This window comes from Solanum stenotomum, chromosome 7, assembly GCF_019186545.1.
Source record: "Solanum stenotomum isolate F172 chromosome 7, ASM1918654v1, whole genome shotgun sequence".
In the NCBI taxonomy this organism is placed as follows: Eukaryota; Viridiplantae; Streptophyta; class Magnoliopsida; order Solanales; family Solanaceae; genus Solanum; species Solanum stenotomum.
This window is the reverse complement of record NC_064288.1, coordinates 22532281-22556497: the sequence shown is the minus strand read 5'-3', so window position 1 is coordinate 22556497 and position 24217 is coordinate 22532281. Positions and strand designations below refer to the sequence as shown.

Sequence of the window (24217 nt, the reverse complement as noted above, 5' to 3'; positions counted from 1 at the left end):
CCCGAATCAGGTGATTTTTTTTTAATATCAACAAGCATAACAATGAAGATCAACCCATACCTTAATTCATCCACTCTCTCGAGCTAGATGTGTAGGATTGGGTTTAGGATTCACTCTCTCTAGTTGAACCCAATACCTACAAATCATTAATCAATAATCATAGTTCTAAAACCTCAATGTCGAGCAAGCCAAGAACACAAAATTAGAACTGCATTTGCAATTACAATTCATAAATTTAACCACAATTAATGATCAAACTCACTTCAATTTGGAATTTAAAATAATAATTAACAATACCCAATAAACTAATTCAACACATAATCACATGATCACACTCCAAGAATTGGTGTTTTAGCCAAACATCATAAAAGAGTAAAAACGGTTCCTAAATTGATTAGCCATCAAATGGGTAAGAGTAATTTAGTCTTTACAATGCTTCAATATGCAGAAGATTTTAAACCCACTTGCAAAATCTCTAAATTGAATCTCCAAATCCTTCAAGTCTACTGAGAAACTATGAAAAACTCAAGAGAGAAGTATTCTAAACTAATTTAGCCCTCTAAATTAATTGTTCAAAATCTAATTTATAGTAGTCAAAAATAAGCCACGAAGGGCAATTAGGTGAGGTAAGTCGGGTTCACTGAACCATTCGACAAATTGTCCATTACTCTCTTCTATCACCTTTTTGTCTTGTCTCAAAGCATCTTCAAGTCCTGTAACTTTGGGGGATCTCTCTTTCCATCACGGAATTGCTCGGTGATTTGGTGACTGCCCTTTTTTTATCGCCAACTTGGTTTCTTCCCTTAGGGCTGGCACACTGGAACTTTAGGCAATCAAAGTAGCCACTCGGCGACACGCCAAGTGCTCTTGTTGATCTTCATGCTCGCCTTTATTCACTTCTTCAAAAAAAATTTGTTCCTTTTTTGCCAGTTAGTGTCCTTGCTTTTCTCCTCAATCCATATACCTAAAAATCAAGGCTTTAAAATCAGTTTATGGCACAAATTAAGAATTTGAGGACACTAAATCTTTATAAACAAAGCCCTAAATTAGTTGAAATATCAGACTCATCAGGTACGCAAGGTTTTTTTGTGTATTGTGATGCGTCTAGAGTTGGACTTAGTTGTGTATTGATGCAAAGTTGTAAGGTTATAGCCTATGCCTCTAGACAACTCAAGATTCACGAGAAGAACTACCCGACTCATAATCTCGAGTTGGCAGTTGTAGTATTTGCTTAGAAAATATGGTGTCACTATCTCTATGGTGTTCATGTAGATGTGTTCACCAATCACAAGAGTCGTCAGTATGTTTTCAATCAAAAAGAGCTTAATCTCAAACAGAAGAGGTGGTTGGAGTTACTCAATGATTATGACATGAGTATTCTCCATCACCCAAGTAAGGCTAATGTTGTTGCTCATGCTTTGAACAGGTTATCTATGGGCAGTACTGCTCATGTTGAGGAGGGAAAGAAAGAGTTAGCCAAATATGTGCACAGACTTGCACGATTGGGAGTCTAGTTATTGAATTCCAATGAAGGAGGAGTAGTGGTGATGAACGGGGTTGAATCATCACTAGTGTATGAAATGAAAGAAAAACAAGACCAAGACCTTGTTTTGCTTGAGTTGAAGGTAAATGTTCATAAGAAGAAACTGATGGCCTTTGAACAAGGGGGAGATGGAGTGTTGAGGTATCAAGGTAGATTGTGTGTACCAAAGGTGGATGAACTCCAAGAGAGGATCATGGAGGAAGCTCATAGGTCCATATATTCATTCTATCTCGGTTCAACAATGATGTATTGTGACTTGAGGGAAGTATATTGGTGGAGTAGTTTGAAGAGATGTATTGTAGAGTTCGTCACCAAGTGCCCGAATTGCCAACGAATCAAGGTAGAACACCAAAGGCTTGGTGGTGTGGCTCAAAATATAGATATTTTGGAATGGAAGTGTAAGATGCTCAATATGGATTTTATTATTGGTTTGCCGCAGCCTCGACGGCAGCCTGATTCGATTTGGGTGATTATAGATTGGATGACTAAATCAGCCTATTTCTTACTGATAAAGACTACCTATTCAACAGAAGATTATGTAACATTATATATCTAAGAGATAGTCATATTTCACGGAGTCTCTGTGTCCATCATTTCAGATAGTGCCCAATTCACCGCACAATTTTGGAAGTCTTCATAGAAAGGTTTGGGTTCAAAAGTAAATTTGAGTACTTCTTTCCATTCTCAAATTGATGGCCTAGCAGAGCACATAATTCAGACTTTAGATGATATGTTGAGGGCATGTATGATTGATTTCATAAGTAGTTGGGATGATCACTTACCTCTCGTAGAGTTTTCTTACAACAATAGCTATCACTCTAGTATCGAATTGGCTCCTTATGAGGCCTTTTATGGGAGAAGATATAGATCTCCTATTGGATGGTTTGAAGTTGGTGAAGGTGGGTTGATATGATCAAACTTGGTTCATAAAGCTATGGAGAAACTGAAGATCATTCAAGAAAGGTTGAAAATAACGCAAAGTCGTAATCCTATACAAATGTTAGGAGAAGAGACTTGGAATTTGAGGTTGATGATTAGGTTTAATTGAAGGTTTCACCCATGGAAGGTGTTATGAGATTTGGCAAAAGGGGAAGCTTAGTACCCGGTATATTGGTCCTTATAGGATATCTAAGAGAATTGGTAAAGTAGCTTATGAGTTCAAGCTACTACCAGAATTAGCAGCAGTCCATCTGGTATTCCACATTTTTATGTTTCAAAAGTGTATGGGCGATCCTTCACTCATTGTACCTACTGAAAATATTAGTATTATGGATAACCTATCATATGAGGGGGTTCAAATTCTTGATCATCAGGTTCGCAAGTTTAGAACCAAGGAGGTTGCATAAGTCAAAGTTTTATGGAGAAATTCTTTTTTTTGAGGAAGCTACTTGGGAAGTTAAAAAGGATATGAAGAAGAGATACCCTCATCTCTTTCCTTTCGGAGAAATTCCAGACTAAGGTAATAATTATTGTTAATAACTCCTTACATTGATATGTTGAATTATGATCGATTTGCATGTTGGACGTTTGAGTTGGGTGTTAGGTGTTTTCTCACCCCTGTTCATTTAAGAGTTTCCTCATTCGAGAACCAATGTTCCCAAGGGTGAGATATTGTAACACCTTGGTCTTAGAAAGAGCTAAATTTAGAAAGAACTAAATTAGAAAGAGCTAACTTGAGATTAGTACAAGTTACACTTAAATTGTGAGTTTTGGGTCAACTTCAAACAACCATAACTTTCATCTCAAGATGATTTAGGTGGCCCATTAGATATAAAATAGAAGTTCATTGATTCCTCTTTCCAACGCCACTGAGTTTGCTAAGATCCGAGTTTGGATGAAGGAGATATGGGTGTTTGAGTATAAACTGTCTAATTAATGAATTTCATCCATTTTAAGGAGAGGTATTTTGGTCTTTTCCTTGCCCCACTAGTCTAAAATATCTGCCCACCTAAGTTAAGGGGTCTAATCAGATCAAGTCAATTGGGATTCATTTTAAAACGTTCAAGAAAGCTAAGGCAAAGTTCAATAGGAGAAAAGAGTAGTTTCAAGAAGTTCTTCAAGATTTCGGGGAAATCGCCAAGAACCTAGTTCTTTAGAGGTATGTAAGTTTCCACAGTGTTGGTTTTGTTCACCCTCACTCCAATCACGAGTTTCCAATTTTGAAATCATCCATGAGATTGAGTATATTGAGTTCTTGATTGAGTTCTTTGAGGTTTTGTGCTTCATTCTTTGATAATGGAAGTTTCGTTGAGTTCTTGAGGTGAGGGTCTTGCGTTTGAGAGTTTTTCTTGAGGAATGTTGAGTGGGTTTTCGTTTATTTGTGTTGGGTTTACGAATAAAATAGAGTTTGGAAGAAATCAATCGATTCTGGGTGAATTAGGACAAAAAATTGAAGAAGAAAAAATCGTCGAATGTTCTTGGCAGAGGGTGGGGTGAGGCGCAACAAAGGCACCTGAGGGGCTGGCGCCCCGCGCCTGCAGTGCACCCAAAATTGGCGTCTGAAGTTTAGGTTTGGCGTCTTGCGCCAGGGTCGCCTGTCCCCGTTCCTTTTCTGTTGTTCGTTCCATCTGAGTTCTTTTAAATCATATATTTGCTCTCTTCCTAATTATAACTATCAAAACTTCATCTAATCATTGAAAAATCTTATATATCCTAAACATAACTTTTGAATTCACATTTCAAATTCAAGAAAGAGTTAAGAGTAAAGTTTGAGGGAGTCCTTTTGAGTCGTTTTGAGAAGTCTTTTACAATTACTTATAACTTGCTTGGAGACTTGAGTAAATGAGTATGAGGGGACTAACTATTCCCAAGTATGTAACACTTTTTACATCTAAAATTAGAGAAACACTGAATTCTAAATGAGTTTATGAGGTGTTTTGAACATCATCTCTTTTAAGAGAAATCTTTTGAGTAATCATCTCAAATTGAGGAGGATTTATGTTTTCTTAAAAACATATGAGCATAAGGGTGATGAGAGTAGTATTGAGCACCGATATGTTGATGAGTTTAGGCAACTCAAAATCCTCATAAACCATCCATGCCAACATGGGAAAGGGTGATACTTTTTAGATGATTCCTTATTAATTTTATTCATATCTTAGTGGATCCACTTAAATGAGGATGCATTATACTCCGGCAAGGTATAGGACAGTTCTGGCAGCGTGGACGAGACACTATATCATCACATAGCTCATAGTGATGGTTGTTGGTTAGAGAATCTCCAAAAATAACAGTAAAGAGTTTATTATTGTATTTTTATATACATTGAGTTATTATTTACTGTTTTAAAAGTTTTCCTTATATTGCATCTTTATTGTTGCTTTTATGTTGAGTTGTGTATCCTTGAGTTGACTTTAGTATCCTTGAGTTGAGTTGAGTAGTGTTGAGATGAGGTGAGTATGTTCTTCCTTTTTATTAATTCAAGCTTTAGAGTTCCCCTTGCATGCCCATACATTCAATGTAGTAACGTCATTTGATATGCATTTTTTTATGATGTAGATATAGGTATTCAGGGTCATCAACAGGTGCACCGTTGATATCACTTGCAGTTCCTGATTTGCTTTGTTGAGCATCATTATTTCTGGAGGGTTACACATTTACTTTCAGTCTTGTTAGGATGTCGTTTGTCTTGTTCTGACTTTCATCACAATTATTAGAGGCTTTATAGACAGTAGTGTTTTGAGGAGTCTTTTCCATTTCCATTGTTAATGTTTAAGACTTGAGTTGCCTTTTTATGGATAGTTGAATACTTTAAATATTCTAAGTTATTTATCTTGAAACATTTGAGTTAATCCTTGTAAATTGAGGTTATATATTGTTGAGTAAGTCTTCCACTTAGTATTCAGCCAGACCAAGGGTACAATAGTTCTTGAGTATCAGCTACGTCCAGGGTGTAGGCTCGGGGAGTGAAAACTATAATAGACGTTAATAATCAGATAATATAATTTCAACTAAACATAATAAGAATATTACAAGTCACTACATTAGAAGTGAATTAATATAAATAAGGCAGGTAGATAAGAATTTGAAACATCAAACAAAAAAATATTATTTTTTTTAAAATCATGTAGTAGTCAGATTGTAGTAACTAAGTAGACCATCCAAAGAAATTTATGTTATAACTATCGAAAATTGCATCAACGATTTCTTACATTGGGAAATATTACTATTATTGTTACTTGACTTTCTAACCTTCATCCGAAAGGCTTGACAAAGTACATCCCCTAGGTAAGCCCAAAATAAATTGATACTACTTGTTATTTGCTTTATGAGAATTCCTAATGTTTCCTTCAATTTGCTATTTCTCTAAGCCTTCATAGATTATGCTCACACCATTTTGTTCTTTTCTTATTTCTCTAAATTTAATTTTTTAACTTATATTTCTACTTTATCTTATACAAAAGTTGGAACTTTCATTTTAGGTGTTTTCAGCCACAATTAATCTAGTACTATTTCCAGAGGTATATTCATAATTTAAATTTAATGAGTTCAATCTTAAAGTTCTTAATATTGAATACATTATATTTATGAAATTATGTGTTGAATATCTTCTTATTGACAAGTTGAATACTAGATGACTATTTTAAATTTTGAGATATCTCAAAATATTTTAAATACTTATACAAACAAAAGTCATTATGGATTCACAACTTTACGAACTTACACTACTAGAAATAGGGCCTATAGCAACAGATTGTATTGCAACGGTTTGAAAAGTGTTTCCATAGATGTATATAGCAACGGTTATAGGCGTTGCATAGCGTCCACGACGATATGTGTATATGATACCTTGAAAACCGTTGCAATAAAGTGACAACCATTGCAAAATATTTGGTATTGCAACGGTTTTTAGTAACTGATGCTATTGGTCGTATATAGCAACGGGTCATGTTCACACATTGTGGGCACTATATATATTTCCCTCCTTATTTTTCCTGAAATATTTTCACTAAAGCGCCAAAAACATATTATACAATTAATTATTTTTTCTTTTCCCAAAAATAACAAAACATATACAATTTCAGTATTCTCTCGCAACCTCTTTTCATTGTCGTCGATTTCTAGTTCGAAAAGCCCTAATCATCGCCGGTACTCCAGTTAACCCAAATAGACGTCAGTGTCGCTGTCTTTGGTTCTAATCAGTGCTGGTTGTGAGTGTATTTTATTGTGCTGTTCTGCGCTCAACTCACAACAAGATCGTTATTTCTGAATCACTGTCTCCAGTTCTGAAATTGTTGTTGGGTTGTGCTTCTCTAACTCACACAAAAGCTCCCAAATTTACTGCACAAAGTTCATTCTCAACTTCACAAAGCTCTAATTTTAGGTTATATTCTCTATTTTCTCATGCCTATTTTGGACTTATTTTCTAATTTTAGGTTATTCTCTCTGAATTATAAAGTCACTTGAGTTGATTATTTGAACTGAAGATTGTTATAGTGTTGAAGAAGAAAGAAATCAACGAGAGCAGCTGAAGAAAAAACTTGTCCTTGAATATTTTTGAAGGTGCGTTCTTACTTAAAATTATTGAGTTTGTGGATGTTCATATAGATTTTGTATTAAAGATTTAGTCTGTGTTAAGTTGATGAATCTAAGAAAATATCAATACACTATTGTTTATATGTTTGAACTTTGGTTGTCTATTGTTAAGTTTTTTTTTCAATTTTACTTGTATGAAGATAGAGATCTATCATTAATGAGTAGTGTTGTGATGTAAATTTGAGAAATTTATTATAATATCTAACTGTTAGTTGGAGTTGTGATATGATTATGAAGTTACGAGTTGAGATAGTTGTGCGAAAACATGATTCAAATTTAATAGGTATTTCTGTTACAGATGAATATTTAAACTTAGAAATTAAACTTAGAAATGTTACAACCAAGTAGTTTTAAAATGTTTTGAGGATTTGTTTTAGAACACTTTGGAGAAACTGTTTTAGAATCGATAATTCAAGTTTGTGTTGTAAGCTGAAGAAAACAAAGTGAATACAAACTTTATATTGTTAAATTTATTAAAGATTACCTTTTTGTTCTTCTGATGCTTCAATTCTTGGGATCTTTTAAGTTGGGGGAAAAATATAGCAGAAAAGAAAAGAAAAGAAAAGAATTTAATAGAATGTTACTTAGAATGTCATCTTGGCAGAAACAATCTGGAAAATTTAAAGTTACATGTCTCTACTTAGTACTAATTCTAGTCGTTGGATAGAAATCTATACACATCACGATATAAAAGCTTAGCTTTGAAAGAGTTGAAAAGAGAATCATTTTGTTCCTCTTGATTCTTATGGTGTTCTTTAAAATTTTATACATGATATGAAGATCCAAATATAAGTTACAAAACTAATGTCTGAAACAACATAAAAGACCAAAAAAGATAAAAGAGAAGTATAATTTGACGATTTCCTATACTGCCATGAAAAATAATACAGAAGATAGACAAAAGGGAACTTTGAGCAGGAACACTCTAAGGAAATAATCGAGATAGTTAAAGGGGAACTTTGAACAACAACAAGCTAAAAATAATGGTATTATAATTTCTAGAACTCCATAGCCTACAAGTTAATCTTAACAATTATACTCACTAACCATAATTTTCTTTGTGATTTTCTTATGTTAAATAGAATTTCAATGGATAATCACGATAAAAGTTGGATGAGTTGCCTAAGATGGACAAATGAGTATATTCATGGAGTAAACAATTTTCTTGATAAGGCATTTGAACGAGCTTCTCAAGGAAATGAAATATTGTGCCCTTGCAAAAAGTGCATTAATCGATATTGGCATTATAGAAATGTGGTGGAGGATCACTTAGTTGTTGATGGGTTCGTTGATGGTTACACTAAATGGGTTTTTCATGGAGAAGGGTCTTCCGCAAGAAATACACCTCATCCAATCAATGATGAAGAAGGTTCTAATTTGCGAGATGATATTGATGGGCTACTTCATGATACAATTAGAAATGTGGAAGCTGAATCGGGGCATAAAGAATGAGTGGGAGAGGGACTATCTGAAGATGCAAAGAAATATTTTAAATTATTGGAGGATGGAAAACAACCGTTATATGCGGAGTGTGAAAACTTTACCAAATTGAGTTTCATCATTCGATTATACTTGTTCAAAACCTTGCATAGGTTGAGTAATGTAGCATTTTCAGACTTGTTAGAATTGTTAAGAGAGGCTTTTCCCTTTGCTCAGATACCAGATTCTTCCAGTAAGGCTAAAAAGGTGATTCAAGATTTGGGTCTTAATTATGAAAAAATACACCCATGCCCAAATGATTGCATGTTATTCTGGAAGGACAATGAGAAAGCCGATAACTGCTCTATATGTGGGTCTTCTAGATGGAAAGATATTGGTGCTACCTCAACTAATGCAAGCTCAAAAATTCCTACAAAGATTTTAAGGTACTTGCCTTTAAAGCCTAGACTTTAACAGTTATATATGTGTCCTGAAACAACTGTTGCAATGAGATGGCATGCTAATGAACGACCTAATGATGGAAATTTAAGGCATCCTGCTGATGGGGAAGCATGGAAAGATTTTGATCATTTACATCCAGACTTTTCTATTGATCCTCGTAATGTCAGGCTGGGTCTCTCAAGTGATGGCTTCAATCCATTTTGAACCATGAGTATTTCTCATAGCACGTGGCCTGTTATGTTGATGAACTATAATTTATCACCGTGGATTTTTATGAAGTCGGAGTATATTATGTTATCAATGATCATTCCAGGCCCATCATCTCCTGGAAATGATATCGATGTGTACCTATAACCACTCATTGCAGAACTGAAGGAACTATGGGAACCTGGTATAGAAACATATGATGCTGAAACCAACCAGACTTTCCAAATGCGTGCAGCCCTAATGTGGACAGTTAGTGATTTTCCAGCACTAGCAATGCTTTCAGGATGGAGCACTAAGGGAAAATTGGCATGCCCTACTTGTAATTATGACACATGCTCTCAATATCTTAAACATAGTCATAAGATGTGTTATTTGGGTCATCGGAGATTTTTACCTCCTGATCATCCATTGCGAAAAGATAAGAAGTCATTTAATGGCAAGGAGGAGCACAGACCTGCACCTACTCCTTTGTTGGGTGTAGAATTGCTTGAAGAGTTGAATGAATTCAATAATGTCTTTGGAAAGGGTAAAAAAAAAAGATCGCGAGATAATAAGGGTCCATGGAAGAAAAGATCTATTTTCTTTGAATTGCCATATTGGGCATATAACAAATTAAAGCACAATCTTGATGTGATGCACATAGAGAAGAACATATGTGATAGTTTGCTTGGGACTTTATTAGAGATAGATGGAAAGTCAAAAGATCATGTAAATTCTCGCTATGACTTGCGAGAAATGGGAATACGAAAGGAACTACAACCAATAGAAGATGATGATGGAAATGTAAGTTTGGCTCAGTCATCATTCTTCATGAAGCCAGAACAAAAGAGGTTATTTTGCAGTATCTTCAAAAATGCCAAATTACCTAAAGGGTGTGCTTCAAATATATCACACCGCGTGCATGAAAAAGAGATGAAAATATCAGGATACAAGAGTCATGATGCTCATTTTATGATGCATTACTTGCTTCAGATTGCCGTTAGAAAGACATTGCCCAAGAAAGTTTCATTGACATTGATAAGGTTGGGCAATTTCTTTAGAGCCATATGTAGTAAGGTAATAAGGCGAACGGATCTTGAAAATTTGAAGTCTGAAATTGGTGAAATAATTTGTGATCTTGAAATGATTTTTCATCCAGCCTTTTTTGACATAATGCTACATTTGCCTATTCATTTAGTGAATGAAATAAAGCTTGGGGGTCCGACTCATCTTCGTTGGATCTATTCCATTGAAAGAGAGCTATATAACTTTAAGGGGCTCATGCATAATCGAAAATGTCCAGAAGCATCGATAGTAGAGGGTGTTGTGGGTAGAGATTGCTTGAATCGTAGTTCGAGATACCTACATGATGGAGTGAAGACAAGATTCAGTAGGTACCAAACTGAGGATGAGGAATGCGATCAGAATTTTTCACCTATATTCCCTAAGATTGGTCATCCAATTGGAAGGGAGAAGAGAAAATATTGCACTTTTTTTATGGATTCAGAGTTATGCCATGAAACATCGGTATGCCCTTTTCAATACCGGAGATGAACAAGTGGAAAATCTTATCTAGTAAGATAAATTATATAACAATTATTTACGTTTTGAAAATACATTTGTTTGTTAGATAAGGTACATTAAGATTTATAAAGGCCAGTAATTAAATTTTCAATATTCATGCTGCAGGGAACATAAGAACATAATGAGTAATCATAGTAGATTAAATGCATGGGCAAGAGAAAGGAATCACAGTCGTGAATTTAGCAATTGGTTTGAAAAGAAAGTTAAAAATGTTGAAGTACCTCGACATTTAATATGGCTAGCTAAAGGGCCTAATATGGTGGCCAAGAGATATACTGCATATTTTATCAATGGATATCGATTTCATACAAAAAAGAGGGATGCCCCACGTATAACTCAAAACAGTGGAGTGACTTTATCAGCAACAACAAATAGTTTTTCTAGTTCTCGGGACCAAAATCCCATTGATGGAAATGTTGTTTATTATGGAGTTATTCAAGATATCATTGATATTGATTATTATGGTTGTTTTAGTGTTGTATTGTTTAGATGTGATTGGTGTCAGCATAAAGTAGATGAATATGGGTTAACTCGAGTATACTTCAACAAGTTATGCAGTAAAGATGACCCTTTTGTGTTGGCATCACAAGTTTATCAAGTGTTTTATGTCACGGATCCAATCGAGAAAGATGTTTATTATGCAAGGAATAAGGTTCCTATTGATTTATATGATCTAGAGGAAGAGAATTGTCCTAATATAAGCGACACATTTTGGAGGGAGCCTAATGATGACATTGATTCCATAGCTAGATTAGATGAGGGTGACTTTAGATGGTCAAGAGAGGATGTGGCCGTTGATATTGTTGATTTTCCATGTAATGCACAACATTCAGAAGATACAATTGTAGAAATATCAGAAGAGGAGGAGGATGTTGATGAAACAGATTGGGATTGGATGGAGGAAGATGATTAGACAAGAAAGATTTGAAGTTTAGTTTAAATATATGCTCATTGTTATTTTCATTTTTATTTTATGGTTATTACTTTTATTAATACTTTCAGTTAATTTATGGACAAAGTGGTTAAATGATTAGGTGATCCTCTTTTTTCCATTTCTATTGTGCTATTTTATTATTTTTGTTATGTGTAACGAGAGTGAGGTTGGTTTTATTCATGAGGTTTGTTAAGTGCAACCGTGTTGAATGCTTTCTTCTAACCAATTTTATATCTAATTTTCTGAAATTGCAGAGACTTGACAATCATGAATCAAGAAATGTGTGTGACAAAACGCCAGAAAGTTAAGAATTTAAACTATGTTTCAGCTGGGTCACTTGCTTCTTTGCGAAATAAAAAGGTATCAAAACACAAGCACAAACAGAACTCTGAGTGTATTTCAGCCGTTCAAGTTATGAAGTCAAATGAAAAGTATCACAAGAACAAACTGAACTCGAACTACAGTCTAAATGAATCTCAAGTGTCGAAACAAGTGCAACGGGTGTCTTTGAATTCTACATTTCCTACAGTACAAACAGTACATGAGAAAGTGCAACAACTGTCATCGAATTCTACCACTCCCGTATCACAAGTAGCACATGAACAAGTGCAACAACAGTCACAACTTTCTAGTACTCCTGCATCACAGCCAGTTCAGGAACAAATGCAGCAACGTCCACAAAATTCTACCAATCTTGAAGGAAATAACGAATATGAGGAACAAGGCAAGCATATATAGATTTAAGTTCATATTATTCCAAAAGTTGTCTGAATAACTATAAATCTATGTTCATATCATTGTAGACCCTACTCTAAACAAGAAAAAAAGAGGTGGCACACAAATGCAGGTTGTACATGGACGGAGTGAGCGTAAACTGATCCTGCTAAATGAGTTGAAACAGCCCATTGGTCCTACTAAAGAAGTAGTAACTGAATTGGGCAGCTTCCTTGGCACATTGGCAAGAAACAGAACATTTTGTCCTCTTAATATATTTAATTGGAAGATGCTGAAGACACATAATGATATGTGGAACTATATCAAGGTTTGATGTTCTCACTGTTTCATTATTTGGTTGAAAATATTTCATTTTTCTTGTGCTGATCTAATTGGATTAAATTGTAGGAAAAATATGACATTCTTGAAGTTGGAAAAGATTGGGCTTTGGGAGCAATTAAACTTGCTTGGAGAGGGTATAAGTGTAGGTTGAAGAAAATGCACTTTTATGCCTATGCCGATGATGCAACTCGAATGGCAAAAAGGCCTAAATTTGTTTCAGAATCTGCATTTAAGGAAATACTTGAATATTGGAACTCTGATGAAGCTAAGGTGATAAATAAACTTTGAATAGCTCATAAGTATTTTTTTTCTCCATTACTTCTAATATCTGCTTGAATCATGACTTTATTTATTTACAGGAGATGTCCCACACAAATAAAGAGAATCAAAAAAAGTTGAGGTATCCACACACTGTTGGCAAGACAAGTTTTGCTATAATTCGCGAGGTTTGATGTTTTCTCGTATAATTACTATGACCTTGTTCACTTTGTTTAGGAAGGTTTTAATGGTGACTTGCATGTAACTAGGAAAAAAAGAAGGAAACTCCTGATGCCTTGTCAAGTAAGGACTTATTTGTGGCTACTAGAAAAAGGAAACCTGACCGAGTATACAAGGACTCACATGAAGATACAATTGCCAAAATAGTATGAAATTTTCTGATTCTACGTTGATCGATATGAAATTTTTGTCCTTATATATATGATCGATTCAATTTAATTGAACTCTCTTCTCTTGAACCTGATATGTAGGCTGAAATGGAAAGGATAGAAACTCAACAAAGTGAAGATGTTACTCAATCTGTTGACGCATTTACAACAGTTATGGGGCAAGATCATCCCGGTCGAGTAAGATTATATGGACGTGGAGTAACCAAGACTCTTTTGAAACATAAACAGGGAGATTCTGGTCCCTCTTCACAAACTGTTGGTGATGAAAAGATGCAGAAAAAAATCGAGGAAATGGAAGAGAGGATGCAACAAAGAATGCAAGAAAAATTCAATGTGCAAAAGGATACAATGGAAAGAGATGTTACAGTGAACATCATTGCACAACTTCAACGTCTAAATCCAGGATTAACACTTGATCCTAACATGCTAAGATTCACTGTTGGTTCGCCCGAAAATAGGGCTGCTCTTCAACTAATCAATCGTCCATCTGTTGGCTGTAACAATCAAGGTTTGTTTTTTTATTTCTTCTTCTTATATTCTATCTTGAACAACTCGATCATGATTCGTGCACATCACTGTTTATTGCTTGCTGGTTAGAACTAGCAAGATTGGCCGAAATGCCTAAATATTGAGAAGACATGATCATTTCCTTGCATATCCACCTGAGTATTTAATTGATTTATTTCTTGAGTATTGACTTGCCAAAGTATTGAATTGTTTCCTGAGTAGTAAACTGATTTGTTGGCCGAGTATTGACCTACCTGAGTATTGAATTGTTGCGCAAGCATTGACCTGCCTGACTATTAAACTGTTGCCTGAGTGTTGAATTGCTGCCTGAGTAGTAAAATGATTTGTTTCCCGAGTATTGACCTGCCTGAGCATTGAATTGATGCGCAAGTATTGACCTGCCTTACTATTAAACTGTTGCCTGAGGATTGAATTGTTTCCTGAGTAGTAAACTGATTTGTTGCCCGAGTATTGACTTGCCTGAGTATTGAATTGTTGCGCAAGTTTTGACCTGCCTGACTATTAAATTATTGCCTGAGTATTGAATTGTTGGAGTATTGAATTGTTGCCTAAGCACCTGGACTAGCTCTTGTTGTACATTTACCTCTTGTTAAACATTCGGAGAAGGGCCTGCATTTTGGTTTGGATACATTAGGGGTTGTGATACATCAGTTTCCACAAGAATTCTAGTGTAGGATATTCTATCCATCGAAGCAGTAAAACTATCAGTGTATAAAGGTTGGCCAATGGCACTAGCAACCTTACTCAGTGCTTCTCCCGGCCAATATCCCACTGGCAGATCTGGAAAGGTAACTCACAGGGGTATAATCGTGCATGATACATTCAGGGTTAAATTTAAAATCTATAACCCAACGTTTTGGCATAAGTAGGTGTTTGGATATACGGCTAACATTCAACTTGTTCCTTCTACCATCTTGTCCTAGTTTATATATATTGTCTCTTAAAAGAGTTCATTTATTGAGTAGCATGCTTTTGGATGAAAAAGTTTTCTGCAATGCTTCCTTTTTGAATTATCTGCAATGCTTAAGTAATTGATAGATATATAAGTCTGTTAGAATTATCTTCAATGCTTAATTCTTTTCTGAATAAAGTTTTGGACAAATCCCTTGTGTTACAGAAGCATGGTTTTGGATGAAAAACTATGGAGAATTAATGGACATCATGAAATCTTTTATTATTTGGAAGGGTGATTTTTAAATAGATAAAACACATAGATAATTTGTTTTAAGAAAGTTCTTTATCCTCTTATTAAATCACTTATTATCAAACGGATATAACTTTATGCAAATTCTTTTTTTGTAGGTATCGAAAATGAAGAAAGGAGAGAAGATCATATATAGCAATGAAGATGATCTTGACCTTACTAGAGAAGATTTTTGAATTTCTGATATTAGATAGTTCTAATATTCGTTGTGCTATCAAACATTTAAAAACTTATATCGTAACTCATTAGTACTGATGAAATCCCTAACGAATCATTTGGATTTGAACATATGTTTTGCTTTTAGGGATATATTATGATCTCTTGTTAGATATTTTGAATTGTGAATGTTTATAAAACTTTTTGGAAGGACGATTAATTATATATGCATGTTGTATTATAATTTATTATGTATATATTGATAGTGTCTTACAACTAAGATTTCTATTTCATATAGATCATTGCAATATGGTGTTAATTAATTAGAACCGTAAGTACGTCGAATAGATAAAAAAAAGCAATTGCAATACAATAGGAAACCGTTGCAATAGGTTAAATAGCCATTGCAATAGAACTGGAAATTGTTGATTTATTATTAAAATATCCGTTGTTATAAAGAAAATAATTGTTGCAATATACATTCTACGGCAACGCTTATAAACCGTTGCATTTAACAACTATTTCGGTCGCATTAGAAGGATGGCATAACCGTTGCTATAGGAATGTCTATGGCAACACAAAGTTCACAACCGTTGCAATAACCGTTGACATAGCTCTATGGCCACGCGAGCTGATGTAATGCATGGAAACCCGTTGCGCTAGAGCTATGGCAACGGTTATCTATCTATAGCAACGATTTTCTCCGCGTTGCCACAGGCCTATTTTCCAGTAGTGTTAAGTATAACAAACAAGCAAATAAGGTTTATTCTCTTGCTAGATTTTGTGTTTGTGTAGTGCATGAGATAAGACTAATAGCCTATTGGTGTAAGATTATATCTCTTTTCTTATAAGCCAAAAAAAATCACAAGTAATGAATTAGTGCATAAATATATTTCCTTATTTTAGCTAACACTACAAAAGTACTTAAAAGTTATTCGAGAATTCAAGGTACATTATGGTCTAACCCATCACATATAGTGGGAACCTAGAGGAGACAATTCTACTATATGGTATCATAACTCATATATCTGGGACTTTGCATTTATATGCTTTTGAGGTGCTGACTGGTCATCCCATCAAAGACTTCGGTGAGTCTCTAAAGGACGAAGAGACATGGAACTATCCAACAATGGGAGAGCTTGTTCCTGAGTATGTTTTACATGTCCAATCTAACTTGCATCTTGCATATCTCTGTAATCAAGGTGATGAAGCTTGGTGGACTGAAACTAACAATGGTAAATTCATTGTTACATCAGCTTGGGATCTATTTAGGTACCAAAAAGAGAAGGTTGAAGACATGGTGAGATTGTGGATAACATGGCTTTCGTTCAAAATCTCATTTCTTGCTCAGAGAATTTGGTTTAGAAAGATCCCTATGGCTTCTTTAGTGCATAGATGGAACTTTGATTATTCTTGGAATAGTAGATGTTGTATAATTTTGGAAGAAGATACTATGGAACATCTTTTTCTGATAGGAGAATACGCTACAACAATTTGAAGCAACTTTATTAGTACTATTGGAATTGTGGGCCCTATTCTCAACTTGAAGCAGTTCATAATGTTGTGGTGGGCAGTAGAAGGCAACTATAGAGTGAAGGTAGTTTACACTACAAGAATTTGAAGCCACTTTATTAGTGCTATTGGGATTGTGGGCCGTATTCTCAACTCTAAGCAGTCCATAATGTTGTGGTGGGCAGTAGAAGGCAACTATAGAGTGAAGGTAGTTTTCCAAGATATCCTTACATTATTTTATAGTTTTTGTTGAAGCAAATGAATACTATTATTCAGAGAGGTTCCTTTTCAGAATTTAGAGTTCTATGGAGTATTAATGATACAATTTTAAAATTCATTCTTGTTAAATTTAAAGGGAAATGTAGCAACAACTCTGGGGCTCTTATTCTTTCGGAATTGGAACAGTACAAACATAAATTATCTTTTAAAATTGTTAGATGGAACCCTCCTCCTCCTAATTTACGGAAGTGTAGCACGGATGGAGCATCTATAGGAAATACTAGTCCTAGTTCATCAGCCTTTTGTATCAGCGATCATAGTGGTAATTTGGTAATAGCTAAAGGTTTCAAAATTCATGATAGAACCAACATAGTAGTTGAAGCTAGAGCTATAGGGAAGAGTCTTAATTAATGTAATGAGCATAAAATTTCTAATATCATTATTGAATCTGACTCTTTAGTTATGGTGCATATTTTATAGGGAGAGTGGAAAGTGTCATGAAGTTTGGCATTGGAGATTAGTATCATGAGGAGATTGAGAAGAGATATTTTGCAAGAGTAAACATTCCCTTAGAAAAGGAAATATTCTTGAAGATTTTTTACTAATTTAGTTTTATCTTTTACATGTGATTTTTAGATTAACCACTTTCAAGAAATTCATAGCGTAGAAAAGAAGATACTCAATATACCCAAATATGGTACACCATTCATAAGGAGGCATCTACATGATTAACAGAGCAAATAGAGTTATATGTATCATAGTGCAGGATCCATTACTGATTACATGTAAGTTCAATCTACTAAGGTAAAATTTTCTATTATGATAAGATAAAGTTTGAAGTAAATTCAATAGATTTGTGTACTTACACTTGGTTAGATCTTGCAGTATCCATTAGTACCATATCAAAACTTTAGTTTCAGCTAAAAATCTCCATCAACAAGGCAGATCTACAGAAACATACAAAAAGATGCAATATAAATTTTCTCTGAGTTCATCGTGGTAGAATCATCTGAACGAAGGCTTAAATTATGGTATTAATCTTGAATGGGGCTCAATCCATTGAGACTTTGTAAGGAGATAAAATTGCAATGAGATATAGCTGAAGCATAGAGTCTTAATTTTGGTCATAACATCTGTGGATAGTGGATCTGCATATTTTAAAGGCTAGAGTGAAGCTTCGGGGCAATAGTAGAACTTGTTTTACATGACGAGTTACATTTACACCAAGATTTGGACTTACTAGTAGTAGATCTAACTGAGGGATTGACAACTCCCATGATGATTAGTTTCGGAGATGAACAAGGTAGAGACAAAGCTTAGAGTTTCGATTGGTTCAATGAAGTGAAGACAAGATCGATTCCATCACTGTGTCATCACCTGAAAACCATAAAAGTAAAAGCATTAAAACTCTTCTACCATTGGAGGGTAAGAATTAAAGATCTCACTTTGATTGTAGCTTCAATTAAAGATCTCACCTTGATTGTAGCTTGAGTCACAAAAATGAAAGCTTCCGACTATTCGTGTTCTCACTTTTCTAATATACTTTTTGTTTTTATTATTTCCATTGGATATTTTGTACCTTTTTCTTATGCTTATGTTTATGGACCGGGTCACTTTTGGGCTCGATTATTTGTAAATATTCTCTTTGTTTTTATGAATAAATGAGTCTCACCCGATTAAAAAAATGACTCGTTTCTTTTTAAAGTTTGTCAATTCAAATAGGATCTTTAATGAATATGTACTTTCTTCATTAGAAGATAAGATACCATGCACATTAATTAGGGTAACGTCTCTCAATTAAGTTTTTAATTTTTAATTACCTTTCTTGATTTAAACACCATATATGGTTTAAGGATTTGTTGATGGTTGAAATCCTGCTTGTCAGAAATTAAGCGAATAGTTAACCGAAATTGGGAACCTAGCATACACATTTATGGAAAAGTGATATTAACTAGCATAAAAATATGACAATTTTAGAAAGTTCATGTTTATTTCAAATTTTAAGTCTAGTTTCGAAGCAAAACTTAATACACATCAGGATCTTAAATACATTAATATTACATATATTGGTATTATATAACAAAACTGTTCGTTTTACTGTCTTGCCTTTCCCTAACTTACGTTACCACATTTGCCAATGATGAAAAGGGTGTAAAATATGTTGTAACCCTAATAGAAGGATGGAGATTCAATTTGTAGAAGTTAATTAACACTTTATCTGCTACACCAATCAAATAATCGGTGTACGAATGAGATCTATTCTTTATTAAATATTATTTATGGGCTTTACATTAATTGGGCCACAAATTAAATAATAAGTTACATTCTCCCAAATGGCTCAATGACCACATGACTATAATATACTAGTTTCTCGATACATGTGTTGCACGTCTCTCCAATGTAAATTTTATAGATCTGCTAGAAGATTAAATTATATTTAAACATGTGTGGTTTGAACTTTGGTTAGTATTGGTTAGCAAACTTCTAATGAATTCATAAATGACTAATTTAAGTCCAAATAAAAAACTTACAACAATAAATTTTCTTTATAGAAAATTGAATTAAATAATTTAATATAGAGGAACATAAAAATTAAAGAAAGAAGAACAAAACAACATATATATCATTTTAAAGAATTTAATAATAACAATATAGATGAAAAAAAGAAATATATAGAATCAGTACATAACTTTTTGAGTTGTTGTTGATATTGCTGCAACAGCCAATCAAAATCGCAGAGTCTTCTTCATCTATTCAAACTAAAGCACGAATCAAATAATACATACAATAGTGATAAGTGATTCACTACTATAATTATTGAATGAAAAGGATGGCCTTGGATAAGGGTCTCATGAAACAAAAAAAGATGAATTATGTAGATTAAAATGGAGGAGTACCAACAGATATATTGAAGTTTTAAATAAAACAGTTAGAGGTTATTACTATGAAAAAACGTGAGAGTTATAAATATTAATAAAATTAATTAAATAAATAATTAGATATGAGTTATGAAAATGAATATTTAATGCAAATAAAGGAGAAAAATAATAAATAAATTAATAAATAACGAACAAAAAAATTAGTACAAATAATATAAGTGTTTAAACCTGCAAAAAATACAAACAGTCTAAAATCAATAAGTCAATGAGAAATTATGCCAAAAAAAAGAGTAAGAAAGTGACACCAAAAACTAATATGAAAACGGAAAGAAGTAGAAGAGATGTAACTGCATTATTAATTTATTATAGTGATTATTACCAATATTTATCATCAAACAGTTTTGTACATTGTCATAAATGAAAAATTTAGATTTTAGATTTTATTAAAAAAATAATTTATTTCTTGTTTTAATGGTATTATTGTAGTAACTCAACTTTATAGTGTTATTTTGGTATTTCAACTTTTAACTTTTTTGTTCCCATTGTTAATAATATCATATAAAAGAGAACGCTAGGCCCACCTACCATTCCCCTTTCATGAAAAGTTATGATTTTTATAAATAGTTGTGACTTTTATGAAAAGTTGTTACTTATATGAAGAGTTGCGATGTTATGACCTTTTGGAAGGATTGTTAAATCATTTAAAATTTATTAAATATAAATTTATAAAATGATTCGAATTGTATTAAATTTATAAATATATTAGTCCAAATAAATATTATGGATTAATATAATTGGGTTAATTATTTAAGTACAATAAATATGGATTTAATTAAAGTCCAAATTGATTGATTTGGACTATAACACTACTAAAAAACTATCAAAAAGAGACGGAAAAGAGCGACGCAATCAATCTCGACGCTTTTCCAAAAGCAACAGACTATGTCGCCAAAAAGCGACGGACTGCGACGCTTTTGTTTTTTTAAAAAAATATTTATTTTTTGATGAATGTGACGCTGTCCGTCGCTTTTTTTATTTTAATTTTTTAAAAAAATTTAGAAAAGAGACGAAGTTCGTCACATTAATTAATTTTTTATTTTTTTAGAATCTTGAAAAGCGACAGACAATGAGACGCGGTCCGTCGCTTTTTTGGAAATAAAAATTTGAAAAATCCAGAAAAGCGACGAACTAAAGGACCCTGTCCGCCACTTTTCTGGGTTTTTAAAAAAAAAATTAAAAAAAAGCAACATACTAAAGGACCCTGTCCGTCACTTTTCTGGGTTTTAAAAAAAATAAAATCCAGAAAAGCGATGGATAAAACCACCATGTCCGTCACTTTTTCTGTAAATTTTTTGACAGCAGAAACTGGCAATTTTTGTTGCCCACCTACAAAAGCAATTCAATTCAATTCAGCCCCAATCAAACACACAAAATTATAAAGAAGCTACACAAAATATAAAACAACAAACTTAAATTAATAACACTCAAAAATATCTTAATCACAATTTAAAGACTTATAAAGTCTTTCAAAATTTATTTCAAAATTACAAATAGTTCATAAAGACTATATCTTATCAAGATTTCTAAAGTTCAACCTAATAATTAGTTCATAAATTCTATAAATCAAGATTTCTAAAGTTCACAACCTAAAGTTTAAAATCCTAGAATAATTCAAGATTTCTAAAGTTCACAACTTAAAGTTCTAAAATCACACAATAATTCAAGATTTCTAAAGTTCACAACCTAAAGTTCTAAAATCCAAAAATAATTCAAGATTTCTAAAGTTCACAACCTAAAATTCTAAAATCCCACAATAATTCAAGTTCTCTGAAGTTCACAACTTAAAGTTCTAAAATCCTACAAAAATTCAAGTTTTCTAAAATTCATAACTTAAAAGTTCTAAAATTCTACAATATTCAAGATTTCTAACGTTTCACAACCTAAAGTTCTAAAATCCTACAAAAATTCTAGCTCTCTAAAGTTCACAACTTAAAGTTCTAAAATCCTACAATAATTCAAGATTTCTAACATTCACAATCTTATAAAGTTCTAAAATCCTAAAAAAATTCAAGCTCTCTAAAGTTCACAACTTTAAGTTCTAAAATCCTACAATAATTCAAGATTTCTAAAGTTCACAACCTAAAGGTCTAAAATCCTACAATAATTCAAGATTTCTAAACTTCACAACCTAAAGTTCTAAAACCCTACAAAAATTCAAGTTCTCTAAAGTTCACAACTCAAAGTTCTAAAATCCTACAAAAATTCAAGTTCTCTAAAGTTCACAATTTAAAGTGGTAAAATCCTACAAAAATTCAAGTTCTCTAAAATTCACAACTTAAATTTCTAAAATTCTAGATTAATTCAAGATTTCTAACATTTCACAACCCAAAGTTCTAAAATCCTACAAAAATCAAGTTCTTTAAGGTTCACAACTTAAAGTTCTAAAATCCTAGAATAATTCAAGATTCCTAACGTTCACAACCTTATGAAGTTCTAAAATCCTACAAAAATTCAAGTTCTCTAAAGTTCACACCTTTAAGTTCTAAAATCCTACAATAATTCAAGATTTCTAAAGTTCACAACCTGAAGTTCTGAAATCGTACAATAATTCAAGATTTCTAAAGTTCACAACCTAAAGTTTAAAATCCTACAATAATTCAAGACTTCTAAAGTTCACAGCTTAATGTTCTAAAATCTCACAATAATTCAAGATTTCTAAAGTCCGCAACCTAAAGTTCTAAAATCCTACAATAATTCAAGATTCTAAAGTTCACAACCTAATTAAAGTTCTAAAATCCTACAAAAATTCAAGTTAATATCTAATTTCTAGAATTTGTAGGTTCAAGAATTTCCAAGTTCAAGAATTTCTAAGTTCAAGAATATAATTCAAGTAACCCAATTTCAACAACAATATAATACATATAAGCACAAATACAATGGCAAATTGAAAAATTCAACTAATCTCTAACTTCTACCTTCTAATTATTTGTTAGTTCTAACTTCTAATACTTAATTTACAATCATATATAAAAATCCCCGATTTTTCTAACTTCAACTTTCAAACTTACTAAAGTCAAGAACTTCTAAGTTGGAAAATTCAACTAATCTAATTTCAACTTTCATATACTATTTAATATTTTTCTAACTTCAGAGTAATCTAACTTTCATATAAAATTGAATGTTTTTCTAACTTCAACCGTCAAACATACTAAATTCAAGAATTTCAAAGTTGGAAAATGCAACTAATCTAACTTATAACTTCTAATTATTTGTTAGTTCTATCTTCTAATACTCAATTCACAATCATAATTTTTTTTTAAAACCCAATTTAGAAGAAAACCCTAAAATAAAAAATCTCCAATTCTCTACCTAACTAACAATAATCAAATATACAAATTAACAATTGAATAACACAATTCATCAAACAAAAAAAATATACTAATTTATAACAAATCAAATATTACTAGAATTGAAAAAAACTAAAATTAAACCCTAGCCTTAACAAGCTAAGGAAAAGAGGCAGTGGGGACGACAGGTGGCGGCGCCGACGGGGCAAGGTAGCAGCGGGACTAATGCTCAAGAAGAGAAGGGTGACGGCGGCATGGGGTGGTGTGGGGTGGCGTGGGGCAGCAGTGGCGGCTGAGCAACATTTAGGTTTTAGAGAAAAGGGAGAGAAGAGAGAAGAGAGATGGGAAAATAGGGGGAAAACCCATTTTCGGTTCAACATAATTTTAAAAAAGCGACGGACAGCGTCTCTTTGTCCGTCGCTTTTATAAAAAATATTTGACCAAAATTTTAACTAAAAAGCGACGGATTAAGAGACGATGTCTGTCGCTTTTTTAAAATGTTTGACTAGATATTTTGACCAAAAACCGACGGACTAAGAGATGTCGCCCGTCGCTTTTTATAAAAAACTAATAAATAAAATAAAATAAATTAAAATTGATGGACAACCTGGTTATTTTTTAATTTATAAATAATTATTTTTATTAAAAAGCGACGGACGGTGTCTCTATATATATTAAATAAATAATTATTAATTATACATATATTTAGCACAAAAATCCGCAAAAAAAGCGACGGACTAAGATATGACGTCCGTCGCTTTTTGTAAAATAATTTTTAAAATAATTATTTTTATTAAAAAGCGACGGACAGTGTGGCAAATGGCGTCGCTTTTTGGAGCGACGCAATCCGTCGTTTTTTGACAACTTTTTAGTAGTGTAATAAGCGCAGTTTGCTAATCCCAATTTCATCTCATCCTAGAGTCCCATTTTCTCAGTGCCACGTGGCATGCCAAGTCAAACAAGAAGCCAATAGGACCACGACACG

The 24217-nt window shown here is 33.1% G+C and overlaps 1 protein-coding gene across 1 annotated transcript; it reads left to right on the top strand.

The window, feature by feature from the left end:
• Positions 1-8980: 8980 nt before the first annotated feature.
• LOC125869748 (uncharacterized) lies at positions 8981-11642 on the top strand. The gene is made up of 4 exons (XM_049550190.1): positions 8981-9131; positions 9327-10672; positions 10776-10780; positions 10835-11642. The coding sequence occupies exons 1-4, from the start codon at positions 8981-8983 to the stop codon at positions 11640-11642; spliced, it is 2310 nt and encodes a 769-aa protein (XP_049406147.1).
• The last annotated feature ends 12575 nt before the right edge of the window (positions 11643-24217 follow it).

Excerpts from the sequence above, each read along its gene's own strand:
- LOC125869748 (XM_049550190.1), top strand. The coding sequence starts at position 8,981 with ATGTGTCCTGAAACAACTGTTGCAATGAGATGGCATGCTAATGAACGA. Across the intron at positions 9,132-9,326 it reads TCCTCGTAATGTCAGGCTGG|AACTGAAGGAACTATGGGAA; the intron begins GTCTCTCAAGTG and ends CACTCATTGCAG.